At 40.4% G+C, this 27313-nt stretch overlaps 2 protein-coding genes across 3 annotated transcripts in view; one reads left to right on the forward strand and one right to left on the reverse strand.

The window, feature by feature from the left end:
- PCNX4 (pecanex 4) lies at window positions 1-15650 on the reverse strand. Of its 2 annotated transcripts, XM_084520889.1 has the most exons (13): window positions 15419-15650; window positions 13028-13083; window positions 12440-12554; window positions 11616-12342; window positions 9798-9977; window positions 9192-9706; window positions 8288-8388; window positions 8016-8138; window positions 7509-7872; window positions 4731-4834; window positions 3240-4276; window positions 2536-2722; window positions 1-2160 (listed from the first exon to the last, which is right to left on the reverse strand). In XM_084520889.1, exons 4-13 carry the CDS (start codon window positions 12302-12304, stop codon window positions 1909-1911), a joined length of 3552 nt encoding a protein of 1183 aa, XP_084377015.1. In that variant the 5' UTR covers window positions 12305-12342; window positions 12440-12554; window positions 13028-13083; window positions 15419-15650; the 3' UTR covers window positions 1-1908. The 2 variants fall into 2 exon arrangements, with proteins under 2 accessions (XP_084377015.1, XP_084377014.1); XM_084520888.1 differs by lacking the exon at window positions 12440-12554 and having other exon boundaries at window positions 15419-15649.
- LOC311437296 (uncharacterized protein) overlaps window positions 14457-27313 on the forward strand; it is a gene marked incomplete at its 5' end in the record, with an annotated part of 18779 nt that continues 5922 nt past the window's right edge. The window contains 3 exons of the mRNA XM_084520333.1: window positions 14457-14494; window positions 15229-16006; window positions 26287-26438. Coding sequence (XP_084376459.1) covers window positions 14457-14494; window positions 15229-16006; window positions 26287-26304 — 834 coding nt within the window. The 3' untranslated portion in view covers window positions 26305-26438. The remainder of the gene's footprint in view (window positions 14495-15228; window positions 16007-26286; window positions 26439-27313) is intronic.

Below are 27313 nucleotides of genomic sequence, written 5' to 3' on the forward strand. Positions count from 1 at the left end.
TCAGTTCTCAACTAGTTTATTCGGTTTACAGAAGACAAAAAATGAGGGCAGAAATTATAACCATCAAATAAAAGACTGCTGCTGCTGAAAAAAAAAGTAATTAAAACTTCTGTAACCACACAGAGGAAAAAGTCAGTAGGAGGTGTACAACAAGGCAGGGAGGTTTAAATTAATTTTAGGGGGGGGAAAAAAAAAAGACAAACACTCTCCAACTGTTGCAAGAACAGCAAAGAACTGTAGTGAACTACTTGATAAACTCATGCTATACTTGATACTAAATTTTAAGTTGAATTATACATTTGCCAGGAGTAGTTCCTTTTGACAGCGAGCTGAAGCATGAGCTCTCTGAAAGCCCCTTCCAGATCTGTTTCCACGGTTCTGCATTTCCGGATACAGTTCATGGCCAACCAAGGATTTTTTCAGGTTATCAGCACTCGGCTATTTATGCTCCTGCACACCAATCACTTTCTAAAAGCTGATTCCACTAATACTCTGCGTGAATTTTTATGTGCTGTTAAAGGGCTCTACCCTGGGGTCTGAAGTTTGTTTCGTTACCACTTCTGAATTCCATTCCAAGGTTGGCATATTTCTTTAAAGTAATTTATGGGCACCAATCAAAACAATCGGTTAACAGCTTGGCATGTAGCACACAGTCCTGTGACAAATTTTATCCAATAGCAAAAGGTCTTAAAAGGTGAGGTGTAGAAGTAATAAACATGCTCCAATTAAACAGGACTGGGTTTTATAAACCAATACCAAAACTATTACAGAGCAGATCTCTGTGAAATTGATCCTAGTTTAAGACAGACAATTATTTACATCCTGCTGCGCATACACCGGCAGTAACTACACAGTAACTACTGACCTACAGAGAAAGTACACTCACGTGCTAATGGCGGGTGGGAGTGACCAGGAGAAACACATCGCTGGAGAGATGACCCAAACCTGTTTTCAAGGAGACCTGTAACACTGCAAACCAACTGCCAAACTCTGTTCTAACCTTTGCAAAGGTTAAAAAAATAAAAGTTCTCTCAAAGACAGCTGGGTTCCTCTCCTCCCACCCCTCCACCCTCAATCATCAAGCTGTTTTTGTGGAAGACTGATTAGTGGTATGGACACGGGTTACACACAACAACTTGTATATATATAAATACATATGGATACTGGAGGAAGGAAATAAAATCAATCCATTTGGACTTAAATTCCTTCTTCCCCCTAATAAGACATGTTCACGTTCATCAGTAGGTCACAGGGGTTATCAATGTGTCAGGCCGCACACTGTTTTATACAAATTGTCTTTGACCCCAGAACAAGCACTTGGTAAAAATCCTCCCAACTTCTTGCTAAAGCACATAACTGATAAGTTACTAGAGCTAACGAGGATCACCTAAAGTCATATATATTATAACAAATGCTAAAACTGAACTCAGTCCCATATAAAATGGCCAGAATAAAAAAAATCATATAAATAGTCATATATACACTTTGGTTACCAACTCTGTGGTTGATGGTTCTACAATGAGCTGTAACTTGGCAGCGCAAGTCACCTGTCCAACTATTAAAAAGGAAAAAAAAAATCAGAATGCACCAAAAATAGTTAATGATCAGAATCATGCTGCTCTCCTCTAACCCAGAGAAGAGAATTTCAGCATTTCCTGGCTCGTCAGCCACACAGGCAATGGTGTCTCAAATGTTCCAGCAGCAAGAAAACCACTCGCAATGTCCTGCCTGCCGAAGGTTCTGGCTAGCACCATTTCTGTGCAAATTGTGGACGCTGGCTTGGCACTGCCACCCAACGCCATTACGAGAGTAAACTCTTCTAGCGTATAAATGTAGCATGAGCATGTTTTCCAACACGCAGATGGAAAATACAAAACAATAATACTACTACAAAGTGCTACAGAGAGCCTAGAACAAAGGCAGATGCAGAAGCTCGGATGAATAAACGGGGTAGCCAAGAGGTGGGTCTGCAGCTTGCACAGTAAGGTTTCTCAGAAGAACTGGGTGTGCCTGGATGCTGTAGCGCTCTTCATCATCATTCGTAGCATACAGCAGCTCCCAGGACAAATTTGCCCACTGACCCCGGATAGCTTCATTGTTCAGTTTTCCCACTTGTACTAACAACTCCTGGAGAGTGAGGACTCGCCCAGTGTAAATTCCCTTCAAAAACAAACAGATCAAAACGTTCAGTACATGCTGAAAAAAGACACACAATGCTTTAGTTACAAAGCACTACAAGCAGCTTTGGGACTTCACATGCTACGAACACCGGCCCTCTGAAGTAGCAAGCTGTATAAACTGGTCTCCCTGATTCAATTCTTCCATCTTGGAACACAATCAGCAAATTTTACTGCATCTGAAGAACAATGCCTTGTTATTTCCAACAACGGTGATGTCAGTTTCTGTTTAGTACAAACACAAATTTGGTAGCACAGCTTCATGTTTTGGAACACAACAATGGGGGGAGGAAAAACAAAAAAACAGTGGGAAGGAAACCAAACCTTGACATTGCTAATCAGTAATTTTTCTTCTTACCATATTTGGATCATGTCCCAGCGAAAAAAGGTATGGCTTTTCCTGAAGAACTGCTTGCTGCCACTCAAGATCCGATACCAGCCCGATGTACCAATCATTTTCGTATTCTTCCAGATAGTTAACTAGTTCTTTGAAGTTCTCAACTGGCCCCAGGCTTGCTTTGTCAACCATCAGTTTAAAAGTGTATCTGAAACGTACAGAAAGACCTACAGTAAGCACTGCTGCAAAGACAGGAGGAAGAAAGCCTCTCAGCAGTGCCAATTTGCTAAGTTATCACTTAAAGGAATCACTTAGAGTGATCACTTAGTGATCACTTCCAGAGGAACTGGAAGTTAGTAGGCACAACTTTTAGCTAACCCAGCCATGAAACACATTTGCCGAAACATCTTTCCTTCACCTCAAACACTGTTCCCTCTGCCTGATAATGGAAAGTGCCAAACATTGAACTCCATCACAATTCTATTAGATTTTGTGTTTTTCCCCACTTAAGGCAGATTTCCAGTACTAAAGGCAGCTGCAACAGGAAAGGGACTAAGGAAGGACATCACAGGCTTCACGGCTCAGGGTTACAGGCAATATTCATGTAGAAAGAAGCTACAAATATCTTTAAATGTTACGGTTTTAAAATGAACTACTCTTAGCAAACTGATACTTTCAAAGCCCAGTACTCCTGTATCACTGTTCAGATCTGTGAGTCTGTTTACCTGAATGCTTTCAGGGCAAGCTGGAACAGCTCTGGTTTGCCCGTTAGCCAGTCCAACCCAACAGACCACGGGATGCCACCGGTGTATGCTCTGAACACATGGCTCGGGGCTGGCACAGTGTTATCCAGTCCAAACAGACCAAAGCAACACGACAACACACCCTGGACATACAAATCTTTCAAAGCTTCATCTTTCATGAGGTCTTCAAGTAAATTGGAAGGCTTTTCTGTCAGATGAAAAAAGTCCAGCTGACTCAAAATGAAATGGTACCACTCTTCTGGAAACCTCTGCCGCATTTCATTGACTTTCGAAGTAGGCACCGGGGCCGTTCGCCATTCCTCAGGGATGCTCAACAGCTCTGAGTACGAGCAACTGAACTCAACCTGAGGTAAAATTTCTTCCTGTTTTCCTTTGTCTACAGCAGGGAGCCCAAGGACAACAGCCCTGTGTAACTTATCATCTGGTGACATTTCCTGTAGGACATCTTGGCTCTGTGTTTCTACAGATCCTGGAATAGAGAGATGTGCTTTTGGTGTCATTCCCAAACGTCCAGGTTCTTTTCTGTCTCTCATTTTGCCCCTGGGTTCGAGATCAAAAATGTCACTATCATCAGTCCAGTCCTCAATTGTATCAACAGTAAAGCTATCTTCATCCCTCAGAGGCCTGGGTGTTCCTGCTGCACTGCTGTGCTGATTTTCTGGAAATGATCTTTTTTTGTTCTTGTCCGCACTGCCCAGGTTGTCCCGTGTTTTTGATTTCTTATAACAATACTGGACAAGCATCCATACAAGCACTTTAATGAAATCATCTTTCAGGTGCTTCAAATTCTCATGGGAGTCGATTATTCCAGATAACACATTTCTGGCGTCGGAATACAGTCTCACAGGTAAAACAGTACAAGGAGTCAAAATGTGTCCAAAATGGTTGTTAAGAGAGAGAATCTTTGTGTGTTCCTGGTGTTCGAAGGCCATTTCAAAAATCTCATCAACTTTGTGAGCTTCAGCAGCATGACAGGATGTTTCCTGCAATTCTAGCCCCTAAGGCACAAATGAGAACAATTTGGGTTTAGTCTTCACCAGTACCTATGCTTAAATACTAGCAAGTTCTGTTTTCTTGCAGCATTTTTCTCCACAAATGAAGACATGCTCCATTATCAGCATTTCCAGAAGTGAGTTACCAACAAATCTAACCAGACATAACGATAACCCCAAGGCACTCACTACACTGCTAGGCACAGATAAGAGTCTTAGGAAAAAAGCCAACAACTTCGCCTCATGCAGATCTGTATTAACGAGCTTACTAAAAATGTTATGTTACAAGGTAGATGATAAATAATTTCACAACTGCTAAGCACGTCAGCTCTAAGACCAGTTAATATAGAAATAACACTTATCATAAAAAAATTGACTGTAACGTCAGGTAAATTAATGACATTGCGTAAGTAACCAGTAAGTTACTTATACAGTGAGTTAATCCTCAGCATGCACTTACCTTAATGTTAACACCACAATAAGTGAAGCCTTTTTCTAGTACCAATATCCACATCAATCTATCCTGAAAACGGCACAGGTAATGTGATCCAGGTAGAAAGAGACCTAGACAAGAAAAAAAAAAAAAAAGCAAAAAAATACCCAGAAACTGTAGTATAACTGTAGCATTATATCAACAAAAGCCTTTTCCACATGCCAGCTAAGAAATTGGACTGTGTACACAAAACATTCAACATAAAAAATAATTAAAACTGGCTAATTAATACCCTAGAATCTTAAAAGAATTAGCTGCAAAGATACATATTGAAATTGTGGTGCTATCTTTGAAAACACTGTGGAAAAGCGTGGAACCATTACAGAACCACAGGACAACAGTTTTCATCCTGGACCAGGGTTAAGCAACCCCACCCTCAGTTCCCTTTGTGGATGTGACCGTCACGATTAACGATTGTCTTTGGCTGCATTTCCAAGTGCACAGCTCCCACGGGCGTCACCTGGAGATCTGAAATTCTTCTGACTGCTGAATACAGGAAAGAATCATGAGCTAGCACATGGGTACCTTGATGGCCCTGCTTACTGTGGAGTACAGAGTTTACTTGTCATGGGGGAAATAAAAATCTAAGTCAACACAAGTTGGTACCTACACTACCAGTTCCTAAATTAATTTGCCTGCATTCTGGAGTGATTAGAAATATCCCCCAGGATGCAAAATCCAGAGTGCTACACAACTGTCAGATTACCAAATGACATGGTGTTGTACCCATTTTACAGATCCATAAATAGAAGCAGAGAAATGAAGACCTACATTTTCAGGAACACCTATTTCTAAGGGCTTCTCTTTAAAGATATGTGAGCCAGTATCATACACATTGAACGCCAGCAACAGATACAATGGGAATCACCTGTGGTCTTTCTGAAGTACCCCCATAAGTAAATAAATAAATTCCATCACACTTTCTTGAGTTTGACATCACTAAAAATGCAGCCACGCAAGAACAACTGAAATTTGAAAATTAAGACCTGAACAGTTCAGGCCACAGTTCAAATTGATTAGTATTAAAAAAAATATCCCACAATCCAGCTCTCACTGTAAAAATTAAATTATGTCAAAAAAACAAAAAAACAAACAAACAAAAAACAACAACAACAACAACAACAACCACAACCATAGTATTGTTTTTCTCTTCTACCTATTTCAGTAGAAAAGGCAATGCCAAACTTCTGAGCAACTGGTGGATAATGATCTATTTAAGTTACAGCCTACTGTCAGCTCCTCCAACACAATGGTGCTGTTCTTAGCACAAGGTACCTTTAGTGCCAGTTTACAACTTGCTTCTGCTCTCTTTCACATCCAAGTGATCACTCACTTGCAGGGAGAATTTCAGTTTTAGAATGTTGTAAAATGGAATTAGTGAAACCAACCATTAATCTCTAGTTAAAATTTAAGTAACCTTTTCTATCCCAGTGAGCTAATGAAGTGCATTTTCTTGCTAACATTTTGCAAAGATTTTAATATTCTTCTTGGTAGCTGTTAAAGCTACTAAAACTCCTTAACATAGAAAAAAGTATGATTTTAAATTAAAATAGAGACACACAAAGTGGTACGTCTTCAAATTTTAACTCAGTTGAGAACACAGCATTTTTTCTTGCTTGAAGATGTTCATTCACAGATTTTCCCATTAAAGAGAGGACATTTTTACCATCAAGACTGGTGTTTTAAATTATTGAATCTGAGGTCACCACAGCCATAATGGCAATGGGGAAATAGAAAAACACACACAGAGGCTGATCGAGTAGACAGCGAAGCATCTCTCTATACTTTAGAGAATAAAAACTTACTAGTTTTTAATACCTTTCCACCTGTACTAAAACTGCAGCAATATTTCCTAGTAAAGCACTTGCATACATTCTTCAGGAAAGAGTGATTAAGGTTAACTTCCACTCTCTTTAAATATCAGTCCAAGCCATTTCCAGTTGCAAGCCATTTTCTAAGAGGCTTATGTAAATGTTTATCTCTTGTCAAAGTGCAACGATTATTTATGTTATACAAAGACTGTTTCCCTAGAAAACGAGCTTGCTATTTTAACAGTTATCCTGTCTCCAGCTGGGGGAAAAATCAGCATTTCCTCACTTCTGTTTATATAAATCTGTGAAATACCCATCTTGATGTCTTTCACAGGCTTTTTGACAAGAAATGTTGTTACAACCTCACCCTGACTGCCTGCATGAGATATGACACTGTCTCATCAACTGTTTCTGGTCTCAGCTGTGCACAGCTAGTTTAGTCTACAACATATTTTACAAACATCCAGTCCATATCCATCCTACCTAATTCATGTATCAAAATTAACAAAATCACCTTGAACAATGGAACTGATGAAAACAAAAGTGCATACATAAGCTCAAAGAGCAGTTTGAAACCTCCTTCTCTTCACTGTTAAGAGAACTCCTCAATACACTTGCCTCTAGTTAGGTGAGATAAATCCATAGCACCTTTCTTGTTCAGTATAGAAAGATTAGGATTGATACTGTTTCATCGCAGTTTTGTTTCTGCTTATTTCAAAAGCAACAAAGAATTGTTTTCTTACAAGAACATATGAAGCAGAGAGGTATGAGAAGTAATCACTTTTTCTTCAAATGAACAATCGCTGAATATCAGATTTAACCTACGCATTTGAAATATGGTTTCAATCAGATGCTGCTTCTCATATTCCCCAGAAAAATCACATTTCTCAAAATATTTATATACATTCCATCACAGTGCTGCTAGCACACCTACCTAGGCTACCGGCTGCTAATGCAGACTGCAGAGCAACAGCCAGACTTGGAACCATCTGCTGGTAGTACACTGTATCGGAGCAAACACATGCTGTAGCGCCCACCGGTCCTGGCCAGCTTCGGATAGGCCTAGGAAACCCAATCAAAAATACTGGTAGCGTGAAGAGTGGCAGCAGCGGAGAAGAAAGGAGCGCAGAGAGGGCGATGAAGATCAGCAGGATTGGGAAGAAAACCACATTCAGAGTGATTAAGGTGGCGGTAGATTTGCGACGTTGTTTTTTCTCTGTCCACGATGTCAGAAGAATGGCGATGGCAAACTGCAGCTTGGAGACAAACTGAAGCAGTCGATCCCGTAGGATGCCAACCTGCAAGGCACATATACAACAAGCACGTGCTTATTTATCCTCTGTATCAGAACACATTCAGCACTGCTAAAGCTGCCTTATCTAGAATAATTTTGAGAAAATGAAGCATGATTATCATTGATAATGATAATTATGGCAATTACCAGCAAGAGTCTGATTCCTGTATCAAGGCTCCTGTTCCACCAGAGGTCTGGACTGAGCACCAGCATTTGTGCCACTGACACAACCACTATGTCCAGCAGGGCATTCTCTGTGTTCTGCCATACCTAAAATGGAGATACGTTAGACATACATTTAAAAATGTCTTTATCTTTTCTCTGCTTCCCTGACCTGGAATATTTCTTCCAAGTCATTTTAATACTTAAACCACATAGAAGAGAATTGCTTAGGCTAATGTAATTAAATTTTGAATTACCATCCTAAATATTCTTGTGAATCCAATGCAAACAGACACAGAATGGAGATTTTGTAGCGAACGGTCTAGTGACAGGAATGCTATCATAGCAAATGGAGACACTGTAATTGAAACAAAAGAGTAACTGATTTCCTTTCAAAAACACAATTCAAGTTTACAGAGGTAAAGTCTTATTGCAGAATGGAAATCTTAGTGTAAAAAGAGAACTCCTCCCTTCATTATTACAAACTCCTCTTTGTGTTACACTTCCAGGATATCAAACAATGTATTTGCACTACTGGCCTGAGATTGCAACCATTTATGTGAATGCTTAGTTTTTACTTATTACTTTGCTCGTTTCCCTAAGGATAATGGGAATACTCATATTAACAAGTAAAAATAAACACGGAATAGTGCTCATCAATCCACTTCCCCAAAATGACACTTTTTTATGAAATTAAATTAATTTAAGTCTAATTTTGGCTCCTCTAAAGTACACAGATTTGTCCCAATCTCCACCAGCAAGGGGACTGTTCCCTTTAACTAACAAGTACAGTCAGCTTGAAGACTCCCAGTTCATTTTGTTTACCAAGTATTTTTGTTAAAATCTATTAGAGACATTTTTTTCAAAGGTGAATACTGATGTAAACAAAATCCTTTAAAAGGCCTTGCTTTCTGAGCTGGAGTTTTGAAAAGTTCATCTTCTTACGTGTACCTCTTAAAAAAAAAATCAGTTACCACTTTCAAATATTCTGAACCAATATTAATTACCTCAATGCATAATCAAGCAAAACATCAACCAATATTTTCAGCTACTTGTTTTTTCTTAGTTCATTCACAGAGTCTTGCACATACAGTAATTCTAGCGTTGTTTCAATCTCCCTAAAACATCATCTAACAAACAACAGATAGTGTGTATTCCTACCTAGTGTTAGTAAAATCCTCCTGACAACACCAACTTTCATTAGCCTTCTTTGCTTCTCCATGAACACAGTCACAGTCCTGATATCCTTTGGATAAAAGGGGTTTCGGAAGGTTCCAAACAAGTACACTCCCTGAATCTCTCTAAGAATCCACATAATTACAAGTAATACAATCAGGATATAACTTGCTATAGCCTGAGGACTGGCTTTGGAAAATGATGAAAAGCCTGCAAATTGATGCAGCAGGCCAGCTTCTATGAGAGCGAGTGTCAATACAGTCAAATAAAAAATAAATTCCCTCCACCCAAACTGTATTCTAAGACCACTGCGCATATGTTTAGATTTTCTGGAGGCTAAATGGCTGATCATGGTGTGTTTGAAGGCAAAACCAATCTCGCTTAGGTTAAGACTCAGTATGAACCCAAATCCAGTCATGAAGAGGATCACACCGAGAGTGCTGGGAATGAAATACGATGCTATTGCTGTTCCAGCAGAAATGAGAAACATTACTAATAACCTGTGAAGGAGAAAATAAAAAAGATTTGCTTGAAAAGAAAAAGGTTATCAACAATATTGCTATATTTTACCATTATATAAACAAAATTTACTTTGTGTTACTTGACATAGGTGAACCTCCTAGTCCAAACTCCAACAGTTGTTCCATTCCCCACAGAAAAAGTGCGTCAAGCGGGGGCAGAATTCCCATTGCCCACAAGAACGGCAGAAAAAGAAATACGATGTGCAAAATCTGGTTTGTCTGTTCTATAATGGGTGCGTTGACAGCAAACCTGGAAAGAAGAAATGCATTTGACTTCTGTGAAGGAAAACATAGCTGATGTGTGGGAAGGCTTTTTGTTTAACTAGTACAGTAAATCCAAAATTATAAACAGTACACATTCAATCTACAAAACCTCAACTGCTATTTTTTTAAAAGGAAACATAAGGACATATAAATTTATATTTTGGGTAGTAATGCATCAGCTAGAACACTGGAACATTGGCTTTTTTTTTTTATTAACAAGTTTGGAAGCTTTCAAATTACACAGATGAGCCAAATGTTCTAAGTATCCTAGTTATTTTTATACTATTGTGACTATAAACTTAGAAATACTTGTACAAAAGGAAGTCTAGAAGCTCTAAAACCTCAACCATTTTACCAAAAAAAAAGTTAAGTATCATCTCAAAACTACATAAACAAAACTTTTATGCAAGTCCAAGATCCAAGATGCAAGATTTAACACTGAAAGAACTGGCACGTTGCCTACACATCAAGGTATCTACTCTCTTTAGGAACGTAAAATGTAATTTTGTACATAAAAGCTTTTAAATCTTTCTGTAAAAAAATATACAAATCAATATTAGAAGTCTGCATACATCCTAAGCCATACATAGTTCATCAGCAAGCTCATTTACTTAATGGTGGACTGCTAAGATACATGACTTCTCTCTACTTCTTAGTAAATAAATAAGGAAGTCTCAAAAGAATTTGGTCAGGAATTTAAAGGTTTTTCTCCTCCCGAATTTAGATAGAAGAATTTGGTGTCCAAGACCATGTGTGTAATTACCATATAGTAACTGAAGAAGCAGCTAGAGTAAATCACTAGCGAAGATATCTCCAAGTGCAAAACTTGTAAAATCAAACATGCTTTTTTAAATGCATTTGATACAACCCAACTACAAAATACATACATGTGACAAAGTGATATTAATATCACCTGACAAGGAAAAAGAATGCATAAAGTAAAACTAAAAGCATCTTGCTTTAAGAGATTCTACAAATGTTTCAGATAAGACATTCATCTGAAAAGATGAAATATAAAACAGTCTCCCATTTGCACAATGATGCAGTTCTTCCTAATTACTAAAGCATTTAAAAATCCAAGTTCAAAATCCACATAACAAACACACAGCAAGGTTCACAGTGGTTTATCCACTCATTAAAAGCCAAATTCCTGGTATTTTGGCCTGTAATTTATAACCCTCTGCAGTGACTTTGCACAGACTAAATTAGAAAACATTGCAGGACAAAATTTGGATATAAATCTGGTACTCCTGAAGTTTGCAGTGTTTAAATTTACAGTTCCAGATCAGGAACATATTTTTGAGAACATATTCTTCAAAAGGATGTTGACGCAAATGCTCTTGTACAAAAATACCGAAATCAACTCTGTAGAAGACAATTTTAGCTGTCCCTAACTTAGAAGCCTCTCAGGGGCTCTCTCGGGGGCTTCTGAATTTATATGGAACACTAAAAAAAATTAAGAACAACTTTTTAAGCACAGTGCAGACATCATTGTCTGCTATGTGTTCTTCTAGCTTCTTTTGGACTTCCTACAGCTGATTAAAACCTCAAATTTCATCTTTCTTATTAAAATATATACACAATAACCATTACTTTAGTTAGCAAAATGCTGCATTAGCTTTACCTGTGTGCAAGATCCACTGCAATGAAGACAAAAATGTAGAAAGGTCTCATCAGAGCAGTGATTTCGTAAGTATCCAGTGGCTGGAAAGTAGCTGTTTCGGTAGCTGTGTTTATGACTAGCGAATACTCGGCTATACATACAGTCACCCATCCAAATACAAAGATCGTAACAGTTCCTCCAATGTTGCTATACAGCAAGGTTATTCTGTTTGGTAGCAGATACCAAGTTCCCAGCCCACACAATACCCCTGCCAGAAACGAATGAAACACAGTGTTGATTATATACTTCTTGCCAGGAATAATAAATTTTACTGTCTCTGAACCTACACAGCTGGAAAATTCAAACTCATCTTCATCTGTTAGTGTATTCTGAATTTGCATTCTTTCTACTGTCACTGTTTTCTGTTTTGCATATATATTTGCCATCTGAAGGATAAGTGCAGTAACAAACATCAGTCCTCCTGAAAGTGCTGCAGTGTAATAGTCTTTCATAATGTCTAACTGGTACAGAAGTGTTCCTACTCCTCCCAAAACCCATGGCATCAAGAAAAGAATAATCTGATTCACATATATGTAAGGAGGGGCACAATAGCCTAATTTAAACCGGGGACCTCCCAGCACAGTCTGTGGAAAGCGCTTCAAAAAGAACTCCTGCTTGTAATCATTCAGCAGAGGTACATCTGGACCCATTCTTATTATTCAGGAATGCTGGATGAATATCATTTTTCCTGTAAAAGAACAGAAAGAAAAAGAAGGAAACATTACCAAATCTGGAACTCGAAACTTAACCAGGGATTTTTTTTTTTTGGTCCTATTTTCATTTACCAGATTGTAGTGGAATTCTAATATGTTAGTAAACATAGCTTAGTGTTAGTGTTAGTAAACATAGCTTAAAGCATCCATAGAATCTGCTACCGGAATACAGCTACTAAGCAAACACCTAAGATAGAAAAAAAGATTATTCTATAAATAAAGAATTAAAAAAAAAAATCGTTTTTACCCATCAACATTTTTAGTGTCATAGAATCATCACAGAATGGCTTGGGTTGGTAAGGACCTTAAAGCCCATCTGGGTCCAACCCTGTGCCACGGCAGGGACACCTCCCACTAGACCAGGCTGGCCAAAACCCCATCCAGCTTGGGTTGGAACAATTCCTAGCAGCCTGTGCCAGGGCTTCACCACCCTCTGAGTAAAGAATTTCCACCTAACATCCAATCTAAATCTCCCCTCTTTCAGGTTAAAATCATTCCCTCTCGTCCTATCTGCCTGTGTAAAATATCCTCCCTACACAGCCTAGTCACAGAACAGGATCTCAGCGTGCAAAGCACCACATGAGACAGCGACAACAAACAGTTCACTTTCCATATCCTAAAACATACAAAAAAAAAAAAAACAAGAAAAAAACACAATACTTGTGAGTTGTAGCAGAATTGGCACATCAGCATCTTCTTTATGTCAATGGAGAAAGCTGAAAAAAAGGAAAAAAACATTCCTGTAAACCTTTATAGTGAATCATCAAACAAAAATCAGACATGAATACTCATTTAGAGGGCGACAGGCAATGTAGAAGTAATGAATGCAAAAACGTAACTACAGTATTCAAATATAATTTTATGCTACTGGTCTCAAAAGCAAAAATCCATGAATGACAGGTATGACTATTCCAGGTAAGACACAGGTATTTGTCTTACAGCACAAGGAACGCAATGCAAAATAATTTCATAAATATTACTACTTTAAAAAGAGATGCTGAATTTTGTTGTCCAAGTACTGAAATTCTGACTTCCTTCTACTGGACCTGTATTATCTCATGAACACCCCTTAGCTATCACTGCTGATATAGTAAAAATAAACTCTTTACTGCCATGGAGTTTCCAGCCACCGTTGATTTCTTTGCTCTACAAAACCAAATACTTTCAGGTGCTTTTGAGCACATTTTACTCCTCACATTTAAACAGATACTAATGATTTGACTGCAGGCAGATACTGATTATCACAGGTCTAAGCTAGAAACAACGCCAATGAGATACCTTAAAGGCCATTGATAGGCATCATCACAAATGGAAATTTGCTTTCAGGGTACACCAAGTCAACGCACACCGCAATGAAAAGCAGGACCCTACAGGCTTGTTAACTACTCTCCATGAACACAGTGGATTTTAATTGTAAAAATTAAAAAACGGAATTTGTAAACATAGAACATAAATACTGAAACCATAAAGATTTTTTTTGTCTTCCTATTTCAAGCCATTATATGTTTTTGTTTTTAAGGGAAGGAGAAGGCAGTAGTCAGTCATAATGGAAAAGACACATGTTGACAATGGAGAGGGGAATTCATCGCAGCCAATTCAAGAATTTGAAAATGTAACAAGGACACACCCAATTAAAAACAATTTTAAAATGTAATTAAAAATATAATTCAGACAAGCTTGTCTATAAAAAGAAACACTGCTTAAAGAGCTACGTACGCATGAAACAAAGTTGCTCTGAAAGTTAAACACAGTAGATTTATGTGTCTGTAAAGGACAGAAGATGAGTTTAAAGAAATGTAGAACCAAAAGGTGCATAGTTTTCCCTTAAAAACAGTTTTCTGGCAGCTGTGATTTTCTGCTCTAAAAAGGTCTGTTTTTGGTTCACGTTTTAGCTTGCATTTGTGTTTGTCACTTTATATTGCTAACAAAATGTTAACAACACATTCCTCTCACAGTTTCTGTGTAAACAATAGACATCTTTGTGCGAGACAAAATCTATGCATATAAACAATATGGTTCTACTCCAAAACCTAAGAGCCATAAAAAGAAGTGAGTTTATTTATAAATGACAAGTCAAAAAAATATGGAAATGATACTGTCAGCTATCCTCCTGGCTTCCCAAGTCAGGTAACGCGTTAGGACTTCAAAGAGGCACTCGTGCATGTCTCATTATTTCTGTGCAAAGCCCTAGCAACAAGACTCCACACATTAGGAAGTGTTTACAGGACCTGGCTTCAATATACATTCCTAACATACAGGCCTGGCCCGACTGTGACAACTTGCCTGGTTACCCAAACAGCCTGCACGACAACAGTTTGTCATCACTGGCAGGGATCTAAGTGACTTAGATGCTATCGTAACACGGATGATAAAAGGACTTTAACACCATAAAACCATTTAACGTGCTATCCCCACGATATCCTCCCTACATCCACACTGCATAAAAGAAAGTGAGACAACACAAATCTTGCATAAGTTCGGGCAGCAATTCACATGAAGGTGTGAATTTTTGGCTAGGTAAACATCATCATCCTTCGTATACACCGATGACAGATCGGTGCGGTTTGGTTTTATTTCAGGCAGATTACAAGAGAACATGTGTACAGCTCTCAAGTCAGCTAAGCTGCTGAAGCGGGTAAGGCTTAAAACTACTTACCTAGGTGGTCTTCTTTTCACGCGAGACTAAGCAAGGGTTATAAGCCACCTGCTAGCACAGCTCGGACAAATGCAAGCATGAGGGTGCAGGGGAAGCTGCAGACAGCCCCTGCCTGGGCAAACCCAGATGCACCTGTGCGAACCTACGTGCTAAAATGCCCACATTTCCACCCATTTCACCCCTCTGCTGCTTTTTAACAACGGAGAGACCAGGGCTACCTGGGGGCAGGCACAGAGGGAGGGGGGCACCACCGGTCTGACAGAGCCGGCCCCAGGGAAGGGCCCAGCTGCTGCTGCACCCCCCGGGATGGCCGCACCCCCTCCTCGTCCCCGGGGGGCCGCTGTCTGCGCCTCAGCAGCCGTGATGGAGATCGCCTCAGCGAGGCGGGCACCTACCTCAGGGCCGGGCTCGGAGCAGCTCAGGGGATTTGCGGGGCGGTGGGGAGAAGGGGGAACGGGGCTGAGCCTGCGGCAGAAGGAGGAGGAGGAGGAGGAGGAGGAGGAAGGACGGTGGAGCGCTCCCCACACACACACCCCAGCCCCAAAGCTTTCCACAGGGAGCGCGAACAGCACAGGCCGCGGCCAAACGCTCCTCCCCGCCGCCGGGGCCCCTCCGCCCGGCTGCTGCTGCCGCTGAGGACGGCGGGGAAGGAGGAGGAGGAGGAGATGATGGAGGAGGAGGAGGAGGCGGCTACGGGCAGCGCCGAAGCCCGGCCTCACGGCGGCGGCGCCCCCTCCCCTCAGCCCCCGCCGCCATTTTGTCTCCGCCTCAGGGCCGAGGCCGCGCGGGAACGCCCGGGCTGCTGGGGGGGAAATGGCCCCGGCATGAGGGGGGCTGCACCGGGCGGCTTCTCGGTGGGGCTGGCACACGGGGTGCGAGGTGGAGGCGAAGACGAAGGGCTGGCCGCCTTCCCCACCCCGCTGCGGATCGTTTGGTCCCGGGGCTGGCCGGTGCTCAGCGCCACCGCTTCCCTCAGAGGCTCTGTGTGTGCCTTCCCCACAAAGCTGTCGCCTTCCCGCTGTAAAATCAGACGTGAGGGACTTGTGGCGGATCCCCAAAATTAAATGTGAAGAGAATCCTTCAGCTCACACAAGAGCTGTGCCAGGGGATGGTCGCTGCTGCTGTCCCAGATCCTGTAGTGCTGCTCTCGGAGCGTTGTCCCCCTTCCTCTGCTGAATTCATCGCCTCAGGTTTCTTTCTGTCCCTCTGAGAGCTGCCGTAAAAATGTCTGAGGCTGTTTTTTCATCATCTGTTTAGTTACTTCTAATCTTCCCATAATAACGGACTTGTCAGACACTTGTCAGACTTCCCATAATAACCAAACTGGTCTGTTAATCCTTAATTCTGACTTTTTTACATGAATATTCAATATGCAACGTCCCAATAGTAAATTAAAACATTTAGCACAAATACTCAATCTACAGCATCCTGAAATCATATTAAAATAAAATATTTTTATTCACATGGACATTAGTCACTTTAATGGTCTTTCTCAGTTTATGTAAATCAAACTAAAGATGAAAATACTGGTTCTAGCCACAGGTATAGGAAGGTGCATTCTCAGTTTTCTTTTAGGTTAAATAAATGTTAGCATTCACTGGCAAATTGAAATTTTAATCCTATACTTTAAATACTTCTGTATATATATATTTTATACTTTTTCTAATTTAAATCCTTAATGCAACACTACTTAATATTTCAAATTACACATATTAAACATTGAGAATATTTAAGAGTGAGCACGATATAATTTATAGCTAATAATGATAAAATGTGTAACTGTATTCAATAGGACATGCATAAGTCTACTTTAATATCCATGTTATAACAAACACTATATGAATTCTTAGAAATAATTACATCCATTTTAATCTGAATCTCTAATAAAATTTAACACACTAGCATATGCTTAACATCTCAGATAGGCCAGAGGGATTTCTGTTATAAATTTAATTTGAATTAGATGCATTATAACCTTTTTGTAAGCTTGTTAAACTGTATTATTCAGAGACAATAAAAAGACAGATTGGGATATCCAGTGTAAAACCTTGGGAACACTACCAAAACAAAATGCTGATTAACATTTACTGAGTTTCTTTTAAATGAGGCTCAATGGTATAAATAATAATAAGGGTCCAGCCTGCTGGAAGATAAATGCACGTGTCTCAAGCTCTGTGTGTTCTCCAGGTTCCTTGACTTAAGATTTGTTCACCCTGACCTTGAAATGTATCTCTGGCAATGTGATTAAAACTAAATGTAAGGTACATGAAATGTACCTTACATTTAGTTTTACAAGGAAATGAAATGTACAGCTTCTCTGTACAATTCACTAGGGTCTGTGGCAGGTATTTACTTTTTTGGCTGATGAGTTTCAGCCAGTCCTCATTTACCAAATCAACTACAGTTTTATAAAGGTGATGATTCTGTTCTGGAATATGTAAAACCTAAATAAGAATTGCAGGGGAAAGCAGACATTAGCTTTATTTCTTCACAAGCTCTGCAGTTTGTGTTTCAAAGCTCAGAGAAGGGTTCTTGCCTGCCCTCATTTCCCGTAGTTTCTCTTATACTCAAAAGAATAAAAAAGAATTTCAGTCAGTGCAAACTTCAAGCTTTCTAAAGGAAAGGGGAGCATGCTAATTTATTTCTCTAAAAGTTCTAAGAGTTTTCCCAGTCATATAAAATAAAACTTACTAAACAGAAAAGTGTTCAAATTAAATTCTGCCAACCTCTGGCTGCCTTTTCCAGATTTTCATAGAATATATAACTGCAAGCATGTGAATAGTCCTACTGAAACTAATAGGAGTCTTCATCTGCTTAATTTAGGATGTACATAAGCTATTTGCAGCCTTACAACTTGCTTTTTGGCTTGCTTCTTTTTAGTTTGTGAAAGGGCTATCAATCCTGAACCTCCAAGTAATCATTGTGTGTATTTCCGTACTTTTTATGTTTACTTTCTTCAGAATGATGAATGCAGTAGCGAATATTTTTCTTACTGACCTTTCTCCTCTTTAAAGATAAACTGAAAAAGTGATTTTTGGTTTTGAATGCATCTTTATATGTATGGATAATAACACCAGAAACAGGTGCTTTATTGCATTTACTAACCATTAAGGAAGATGGAGCTTGTAGGACATTATTCTTTTTAAAGAGAATTAGTGTAAGTTAAAAAAAAAAAAAGGCAAAAAAAAAGCTTTCTTTCGAGTCAGACTATGAAAGTTATTTATTCTCTTTCTCCTGATGCCTGAAGTTAATTATTGCTATTTTGAGATCTGTAAGCTGGCTTTCCCAAACAAAAGATGTCAGAATGAAATCTGATTCCTCAGATTGACTCAGTCTTTTTGTTCTCCGTTGCATACCAGGCCCATCATTTGTATAGCAGTGTGGCTTTCTGGAAAGCTGTGTGTGCTGGATGTGTGTTATCCACAACTACTTTTCTGTGGCTCCCTTGGAAGTAATTCCTTTAGACAATATGGCCTTAGGCTCGCAGAAAAACATGGCATACTAGGTAGTTTCCTTCTTTCTGGATGACTATCCCTTTAAAATAAAACCATCTACTTTACAAAAAAGTACCCTGTTCCTACATGTGCAAGATACCTATGTTTTCCAGGGGGCAAAGGCTTCTCATGGCATTTCTGAACTACTATTAATTGTGCAATCATAACAGTCATCCATGTAATTAATGGGTTTTATTAACTGAAGTATAACCTTCCATTTAGCTACCCTTCCTTTATGGCAGCTAAAAATATACTTCAAGTAATTTGAGAGTTGATACATAGCTATTTATTGTGACATTAAATCAAGATACAAGTATTTCTTATCAATTTATTTTTGTGCATAATGAGGTTTGGACTTTTTTGAGAACAATAATCTTCTTCCAGTATTACTGCCAGTGGGGGATAAAACAGTCTGTGAGACTGAAGATGCCCTTGGCTTTTAGTTTGTATAGGATATTGCTAAAATCAAGAGCTGTGAACTGAATTCTGTTTGTTTAACAAAGCAAGGTTTTCCTGCTTGCTGTTAATGCTGAAAACATCTTGATTATGGAAGCAATCTAGTTAAATATTTTACATTTTGGGAAAGACTCACTTGCCTTTGAAGTCTCTTTCAATTGCTGTGTTTTGAGAATTTATCACTGATCTGAGGAGAAGGGGACAGAGAAAGAATTACAGATTGCAAATTTGTGTACTACTTGAATCGTAAGTGACAACCCAGGATTGACTATGGGATGTTTAGTCTGACAGGGTGTAACAGTCCTGTGGCCATACAGGCTTCACAGTTGTCATTTATACTGCAGTCCGTGGCCACATAGATTTTGTGGTTATAAATGGAGACAGACTGTGTGCAAGACATGCCACACGCACTAGTTATTGAAGACTGGGTTCAGATTGCCTCCATCAGGCATCGAACTTTGCAACAGATTCTTGACCCCCCAAATTAATGCAGAGACCTAAGTGGGATATTTGAGAGGAGTAAGTATGTGTCTGGAGGTCTCCAGGGGATGTCAGCACTCACTGAGCGGAGAGCTGCCAATGTTAGCCATCAGGAAACATCACTCCAGGAGCTGGTCTGAGCTGCTGGCTTTGTGCCTCTAATTCCTGGCTGTCCATAAGGTGCCTCCATGCACGCAGCAGTGACACCCTTGGCAGGGCCAGCAGCTGCTTGTGAACGTTTGTGGGTTTTTTTTTGTTGTTGTTGTTGTTCTTTTTCAAAAAAGCAGACTGAAGATCTCAGTGTGAAAATTCTCATGTGAAATTCCCACGACGTTTAGGAGTGCAGCTGTTGTTTCTCGGTACACACCGCAATCATCAGTTGTTCCTACGGCAGTACAGACCATTAGGCCCGCTGGTGAATCTCAAACTTCATGTAAAGAAAAGCATTTTTAGCATAAGAGTTAAAGGCCTAGAACATCCATCCACATGCTTCACCTTGCTAGCAGCAACAAATGGATTTTTGTCACTGCTAGAATCACAGTTAGGAAACAGGACTGTGTTGGGGTGCTGGGGGTTAGGGGAACACAAGCCAACCACCAAAATGCTTCCGAAGAGCAGAGCTCTTACAGGTGGCAGTACTTGGACGGTAGATTAATATTTTGGATGAACTGGTTGCTCTTGAGAAGAAGTTGTGAGCATGCCTGTGTTTAAGCCTGTCCAGGTCTGTCCTAAGTAGTAAAAGTAGTAAAACTATATATATATATATATATATATATATATACACACACACACATATATACACATATATACACATGCACATGCATAAATGGTAAAGTGCTGTTCTTTGCTGGTGCTCAGGATACATCAATACTGTTAATTAAGCTTCATTAGTTTGATGTCCAGCTTTTCTGACATGGGTTTTGATCTAATCTTTCAGAATCCTAAAACTCTGCCTTTTTTTTCTTTGTATGTGCAAGTACATTTAAAAAGGATTTTCATAATTTCTTTGTGTCCAGCTTCTCTAATAAGGTTGGACAGATTCTCACAGTTTCTGTTGCTAATATGATTCCTGGCAAATAGAGCAGAAGGTTCAGGAGAACAAAAGAAATGATCTGATTTTAGTAATGGTGCAGACTGAGTCTGTCATTTTTTTCTCTTTTTTATCCTCCTACCCTTTTTGAATGTCAGAACCTTTCCCAGCACTGCGTCTTTTCGGTTTGAATTGAATTCTTGTTCTTTGTCAAGGTCTGGGCATGATGAGTTTTTAGATATTCCTCTGAACAGCAGCTGTAGTATTAGAGAGGCTTATCAGTGAAATTCTGACTTGTCATAGGCAATTTTCGGAGAATGAACCACTTCCAGTGGAGCTGTTTTTGGAAGTCAGAAAGCCATATATCTGAAATTTCACTTAATATATTTAAATCTTAAATCAAAGTCGGAGTCTAAGAAATACACTACAGTGTGAAGACAATTAGAGAATTTAGCTCCTGAAAGACAAAGAGGGTTACATTTAATGCTGTAGGTCTATTCAACTTGTGAGGTGGTCAGACAGAGGTCTGACTGAGGTTCTCTGCCCTGTGCATAATTTAAGAATTTCTATGAAAGCCTTAACATAAAACATATTCTTTCAAAGGCAATAGGAATACTGTTATGTTTTAAATTAAAGATATGCTTACAAACTTTGCTAGATCTGGATCTAAGGGGATTGTTCTCATGAACTACAGTTATGCTTGTCTTAAGCAACCTTTATTCTTGTGCTCCTGTTTTGGATGTGAAAAATAAACAGGCTGTATTTGCAATCTGGAGGATGGCAATTACAGATAACTGATGTGCAGAACTGTACAAGAAAGCAAAGAGTAAAGAGCAACATGGTTTGAAGTGAAAATTGCTTGAGCAGTAACAAAATGCCGACATCTTTTCCCATATATTTATTTATTGAGTGTACCGCAAAAACACCAGTATGATTAGAAATGAATTATAGCTCAACATTTAGAGACATAATATATTCCAAGATCAAAAATAAAGCCATCATAAAGATTTATTTTGTTCCAGAACAGGTCTATCTAAAAAATTAATTCAGTCTTGATTAAAAATGGACAATCATGTTTTCAAATAAATCATTCCTAAACATCTAGCTTCAGTTGGTTTCATTTTGTTTCATTTCATGTCATCTATACAGAAGGGAGCTGGCAAGCATTGCAATTAAATCCGTAAAACCTAAAACCATATTCATGTTAAAATAACTTCCTTTGATGTAACAGGCTACACTATTAGGACTAAAATTGGGTTTTGGAATACACTCAATGTACTTTAGAATAGTATTTTCAACTGAAATTTCTCAATAAATAATTAGGCAGACCTCTTACCTTAACTGGAAGCTGGCAAGCATCATTCTGATTTTCAAGGGCAAGAAGGAAGACCGGGTAATTACAGGCTTGCTAGTCTCATTTCAGTGCTTGGCAAAATTATGGAGAAGGTTATTCCAGGAGTTAGTGAAAAACACCTGAAAGATAATGCCATCATTGGTCATAGACAACACAGGTTCAAGAGGGGAAAGTCCTGTTTAATGAAATTAATTTTTTTTTTTTTTTTTTTTTTTTTTTATGACAAGACTACCCACCTAGTTGACCAAGGCAAGCCAGTTGTTGTAATTTTGGGATTTCAGCAAGGCTTTTGATTCTCTTTCTCATAGTATGTTCTGTGCAAAATGTCCAGCGTACATCTAGATAAGTACATAGTGCAATGGGAGAAACATTGACTGGTTGGTCAAGATCAGAAAGTTATAGTAAAACGGGATGGTGGCCAGTCACTACTGGGGCTCCACAGGGCTCCATTTTGGGGCTAGTTCTCTTCAGTGTTTTCATAAATGACACAGGACTTGAGGGTATTCTAAGTAAGTTTGCAGATGACACTAAATTAGGAGGAGCCGTTTACTCCCTCAAGGGTAGAGAGGCCTTTCACAGTGCTCTTGGCCAATTAGAGGGCTGGGCAATCACCAACAATATGAAATTTAACGAGCAAGTGTTGGATTCTGCACCTAGGAAGGGGCAACCCTTGCTATATGTACAGACTGGGGGACAAGAGGCTGGAAAGCAGCCCCACAGAAAGGGATCTTGGGGGGCCTTGGTTGACAGCAAGTTGAATGTGAGTCAGCAGTGTGCCCTGGGAGCCAGGAGTGTCCTGGGGTGTGTCAGGAAAAGCATTGATGGCCGGTCACGGGAAGGGATTGTCCCGCTCTGCTCTGTGCTGGTGTGGCCTCACTTCCAGTACTGTGTGCGGTTTGGGGCACCACAGTATAAGAAGGACATAAAACTGTTAGAGAGTGTCCAAAGGAGGGCTACAAAGATGGGGAAGGGTCTGGAGGACAAGACGTATGAGGAGCAGCTGAGGTCCCTTGGTGTGTTCAGCCCCGAGCAGAGCAGGCTGAGGGGAGGCCTCATGGCGGCCTGCAGCTCCCTCACAGGGAGCGGAGGGGCAGGCGCTGAGCTCTGCTCTCTGGGGACAGCGACAGGACCCGAGGGGATGGCATGGAGCTGGGACAGGGGAGGGTCAGGCTGGGGGTTAGGGAAAGGGTCTGCACCCAGAGGGTGGTCGGGCACTGGGACAGGCTCCCCAGGGCAGTGGTCATGGAACCGAGCCTGATGGAGTTCAAGAAGCATTTGAACAATGCTCTCAGACGTGGTTTTTGGGTGGTCCCATGTAGAGCCAGGAGTTGGATTCATTGATCCTTGTGGGTCCCTTCCAACTCATGATATTCTGTGTTTCTGTGACTATGATTCTAACTCATATGACTGATTTAAAAACTAGGCTGAGCAATTTTGAGATCGAAGGGGTATTGCTTCTGAATTTTCTGTCTTTAGGAATATATTTACATTGCTTTTCCGGGAATCATTAAGCCTGAAAAAATTGAAAAGCTTAAATGCATCCATTAAATGAAGCTTTAAAAAGCCCTGTGCTAAATAGGGTTTGCAATGAAATCTCCCATGTCTCTTCAATACCTTGTACATGTTTCAGTCACAGGATGATTTTCTGGCCAAGCTAAGGCATCTATAGCCCTTTTGGTGCAGCAGAGCCTGTGGCATAGGGTCACTCACCATTTCAGCCAGCTCTTCTCATTGCTATCCCATGCGGTTCTCATCAGGGTGCTAATCCTGTGGCTTAGATGTAGAGCTTAGGGATATGGTTTAGTGGAGGGCTGTTAGCGTTAGGTTGGAGGTTGGACTCGATGACCTTGAGGTCTCTTCCAACCTAGAAATTCTGTGATTCTGTGATTCTGTAATGATGTTCGTGTTCTTGAAGCACATTAAGAAATACAGCGTATAACCCACACATAGAGCTCAAATTCTGCAACAATAATGTTTACTTTGGCAGGACTTTGAATACAAACTCACTTTGACTCCAGCTGGCTAGTGTGATTCTAGCAACTAATTCAGCTCTTCCAGGGGCAAGAGTTTGTTGATACAGCTTGTTGTTCTTCCTGTTGAAGAACACATCGATAACCTGGAAAAAAAAAAAAAAGTTTAGGCAATCACAGAATCACAGAAGTGCTGAGGGTGGAAGCGACCTTTGGAGGTGTTCTATTCCAAGCCCTGCTCAAAGCAGGGTCATCTAGAGCAGGTAGCTCAGGGCTGTGTCCAGTTGAGTTTTGAGTAGCTCCAAGGATGGAGACTCCACAACCTGTCTGGGCAACCTGTTCCAGTGTTTGACCTCCTTCACGGTATTTTTTTTTCTTATGTTTAAATAGAATTAACTGTATTTCAGTGTGTCCATTGCTTTTTGTCCACTTACTGGGCACCACGGAGAAAAGTCTTGCTCTATTTTCTTACTTCTTCATTTCAGTTGTTTGTACACATTGGTAAGATTCTCCTGAGCTTCTCTAGGCTAAACAGTCCCAGCTTCATCAGTCTCTCCTCATCCAGTAGATGCTCCAGTCCCTTAACCATCATCATGACCATTCGCTGGACTCATCCCAGTATGTCCTAGTCTACTTTGTACTGGGGAGCCCAGGACTGGACCAAGAACTGCAGATGCGGCCTTACCTCTGCACAGAGGAGAGGATGAGGATTACCTCCCTTGGCCTGCTGGAGATGCTCTTCCTAATGCAGTCTTGGAGGCTGTTGGCCTTCTTTGTTGTAAGGGCATATTGCTGGCTTATGCTCAACTTGTTGTCCATCAGGACCCCCATGGCCTTTCCTGCAAAGCTGTCTTCCAGCTGTTTGGTGCCCACCTTGTACTGGTACCTGAGGTTGTTCTTCCCCAGGTGCAGGGCTTTACAATTCTCTTTGTTGAACTTCATGAAATTGCTGTTTGCCTGTTATAAGTCTTTATAAAGAACCATTCAGGATAGAGTTGGGGGAATGGAGATTTAATGATCTCATGTTCTCACAAAATCCACACACTATTAGTTATCTGTTTTTTATCTCATGACCTCATATATAAGACCATGTCATCCTCCTGAGCTCTGGATGCTGTCAGAAATCTGAAAAGAAGACATAAACAATCCATAAAATTACTAACTTCTGAAGTTTATTCAGAAAGGGAGCTGCAGGTATTTAATTCTCCATGCTGTTACCTGAGTTCTAAAATATTGTATCTGTAGCATTTCAGTTTTAACAACAGGAAACCTGCCCCAAAATTAGTGTGTAAATCAAAGTCTCTTGGTTATGAACATATCAGTTATTTTCTTTATATTTATACAACTGAAAATCATAGTTTCTTCTGTCAGCCATGCTTCTTCTGCAAGGCTCTTTCCAACAACAAGGCCTCACTGATTCTGTCCTTGGCTCACCTATGGTGAGGAAGTAGTGCATGTGTTGTTCCTGAGTATATGAAATATTAGGAAATGCTGGCTGCAAAATGTCACAGGCTGCTATCTCCATCAGGTTGCCAGATGTCCTGAATACATCCAAGCTTGCCTTTATCATTGTACATGTTGTTTTGGGTTAAATGGGACTTATAGCCTCAAGGAGCAGACTCAGGGGGCTGCTGTTCTCTTCCTTTACCTTGGCCTCTCACACTGGATAGTCATCGATTCCCAACATGGATTTACATCCAACTGTGAAGATTTCTTATGCCAGGCCCTACCTCAAATCCACACTTTCCGGTCTATAATGGAAGGCTCAGACAGTGCATTAAAGACTTTGGGACCATAATCCTGGTTTCTGGGGCTTCAGCAGTGAATATGCCTTTGTGTCACAGGCAGCCTGTATTTTCGACCCATATGGAGGTCAGGAGTACCCAAGCCTGTTCTTTCATCTCACTGAGAAATTGAAGTCCATTCAAAACCCTCTAGTCTCCTATCATTGTCCAAACTCACCAAGTATTTTTAACAGATAAATGTAGTTTGCTCACTTTTTAAATGTACTTATTTGGCTTGAAATGTCTTTGGTTTCCTTCAGTTTTTATGTTACAATATTATCAATAACACCCCAAATTAGATTTGTCAGTAAGATATGCAAGGATAACGTTATCAAGTGGACGTATCTAAGAAAGGAAGTAGAAGTGTTGCTAAAATTCATTTGGGGTATTTACAATTAATCTGCTCACTCCTACCTCCACTGTTGGAGCAGGTCAGGCCATAGGGCATTCACAGCAGGGCGCTATGAATCCCTTTGTGTTAGAATTGTTTAAATTAAAAGCACAAATGCCGCTTCATAGACACAGCTCATTTGTTGTAAGTAGGTCATGGTTGTCACGGAAAGCATAGCGGCAGTCACACTAGCGATAGGTTTCGGTTTGTTGAATAAGTCCTGCTAGCAGTTAAGACTTTCTCCCCCTTTTAACAATCCCATTTTGAAGTCAGGGGATTCACGAATGATGTTTTTCCCTTCGAGGCTGACACGCTGACCTGATATCTTGGCAGCAAAACTACTGAAACCAGGTCCTGTGGTTGCTGAAGGAAGCGCCCATGAACTGGACCGTGGGATTAAGAAGAAAGCAGAGGTTTTAATGAAACAGACTCCATTCTTTGGAGGGGTGAAGGGAGGTAAGGGAAGCTCCTGTTGCTTATGTGATTATTGCTAATTACTGTGATTGAACATCATGACATGAAAATGTAGTGCCTGAGGTAAAGCCTGCTTGCTTCTGTTCCTTTTTTTCAACTGTCTCGTGGTGCCCTCTCGAGGTAGGAGAGCAGCCTGTTTTATTTGCTGTTTTGCAGCAGCTGGAACTGAAATTGGAAGCACAGACCTTGGTGAAGAAACTGAGAAATCACCATTTGCTTTGAAAAAAAAGAAAAAGATATAACTCCGTGTAACATCAGTGGTTTTGGGATCCTGCTTAAAAGCGCATGCCAATCCCTTTGCCTCCAGCGTTTCCATGAGATTGAACTCGAGGATGAACACAGAAAGCACAGGGGATGCTTTTTTGCAGTGCCCTGAGGCCACAAAGGTGCATTCCCCTGTGTGAGCGAGCTGATCATTGCAAGGTTAAAGGCTGCCGGCTTCCATGAAGGAAGGGACGCGTTTCCCACAGTGTGCTCATTTCACTTGGAGTCTAGCACAAAATGCGTCAGGACATGTTTGGATACTAAAGCAGATTAGGAAACCTTGACACATTAGGAAGGCCAGCATCTGAGCTCAGATTTTAGGGCACCGTGCTTGTGGGGAAAGCACCCTGTGCATGTCCCTCCCGGTGTCACATTGTGCCAGGTGACAGCAGATTGTCCTTCCAAAAATGCAGCTTAAATCCAACAAGGAGCAAGGATTGGCCATACGGTGGGTCCTCTAGAGTCACTGAATGAATTACGTTTGTTTTGGACTGGGATGGGGTTGAAGGTGAGGACGTCCTGAGCAAGGACATCTTATTTGGCAGGTGAGTACACTCTGGGTGCATGCTGAGTTATTAGTAGGCTCCCCTGCT

This window comes from Aythya ferina, assembly GCF_964211825.1.
Source record: "Aythya ferina genome assembly, chromosome: 5".
NCBI classification, from domain to species: Eukaryota; Metazoa; Chordata; class Aves; order Anseriformes; family Anatidae; genus Aythya; species Aythya ferina.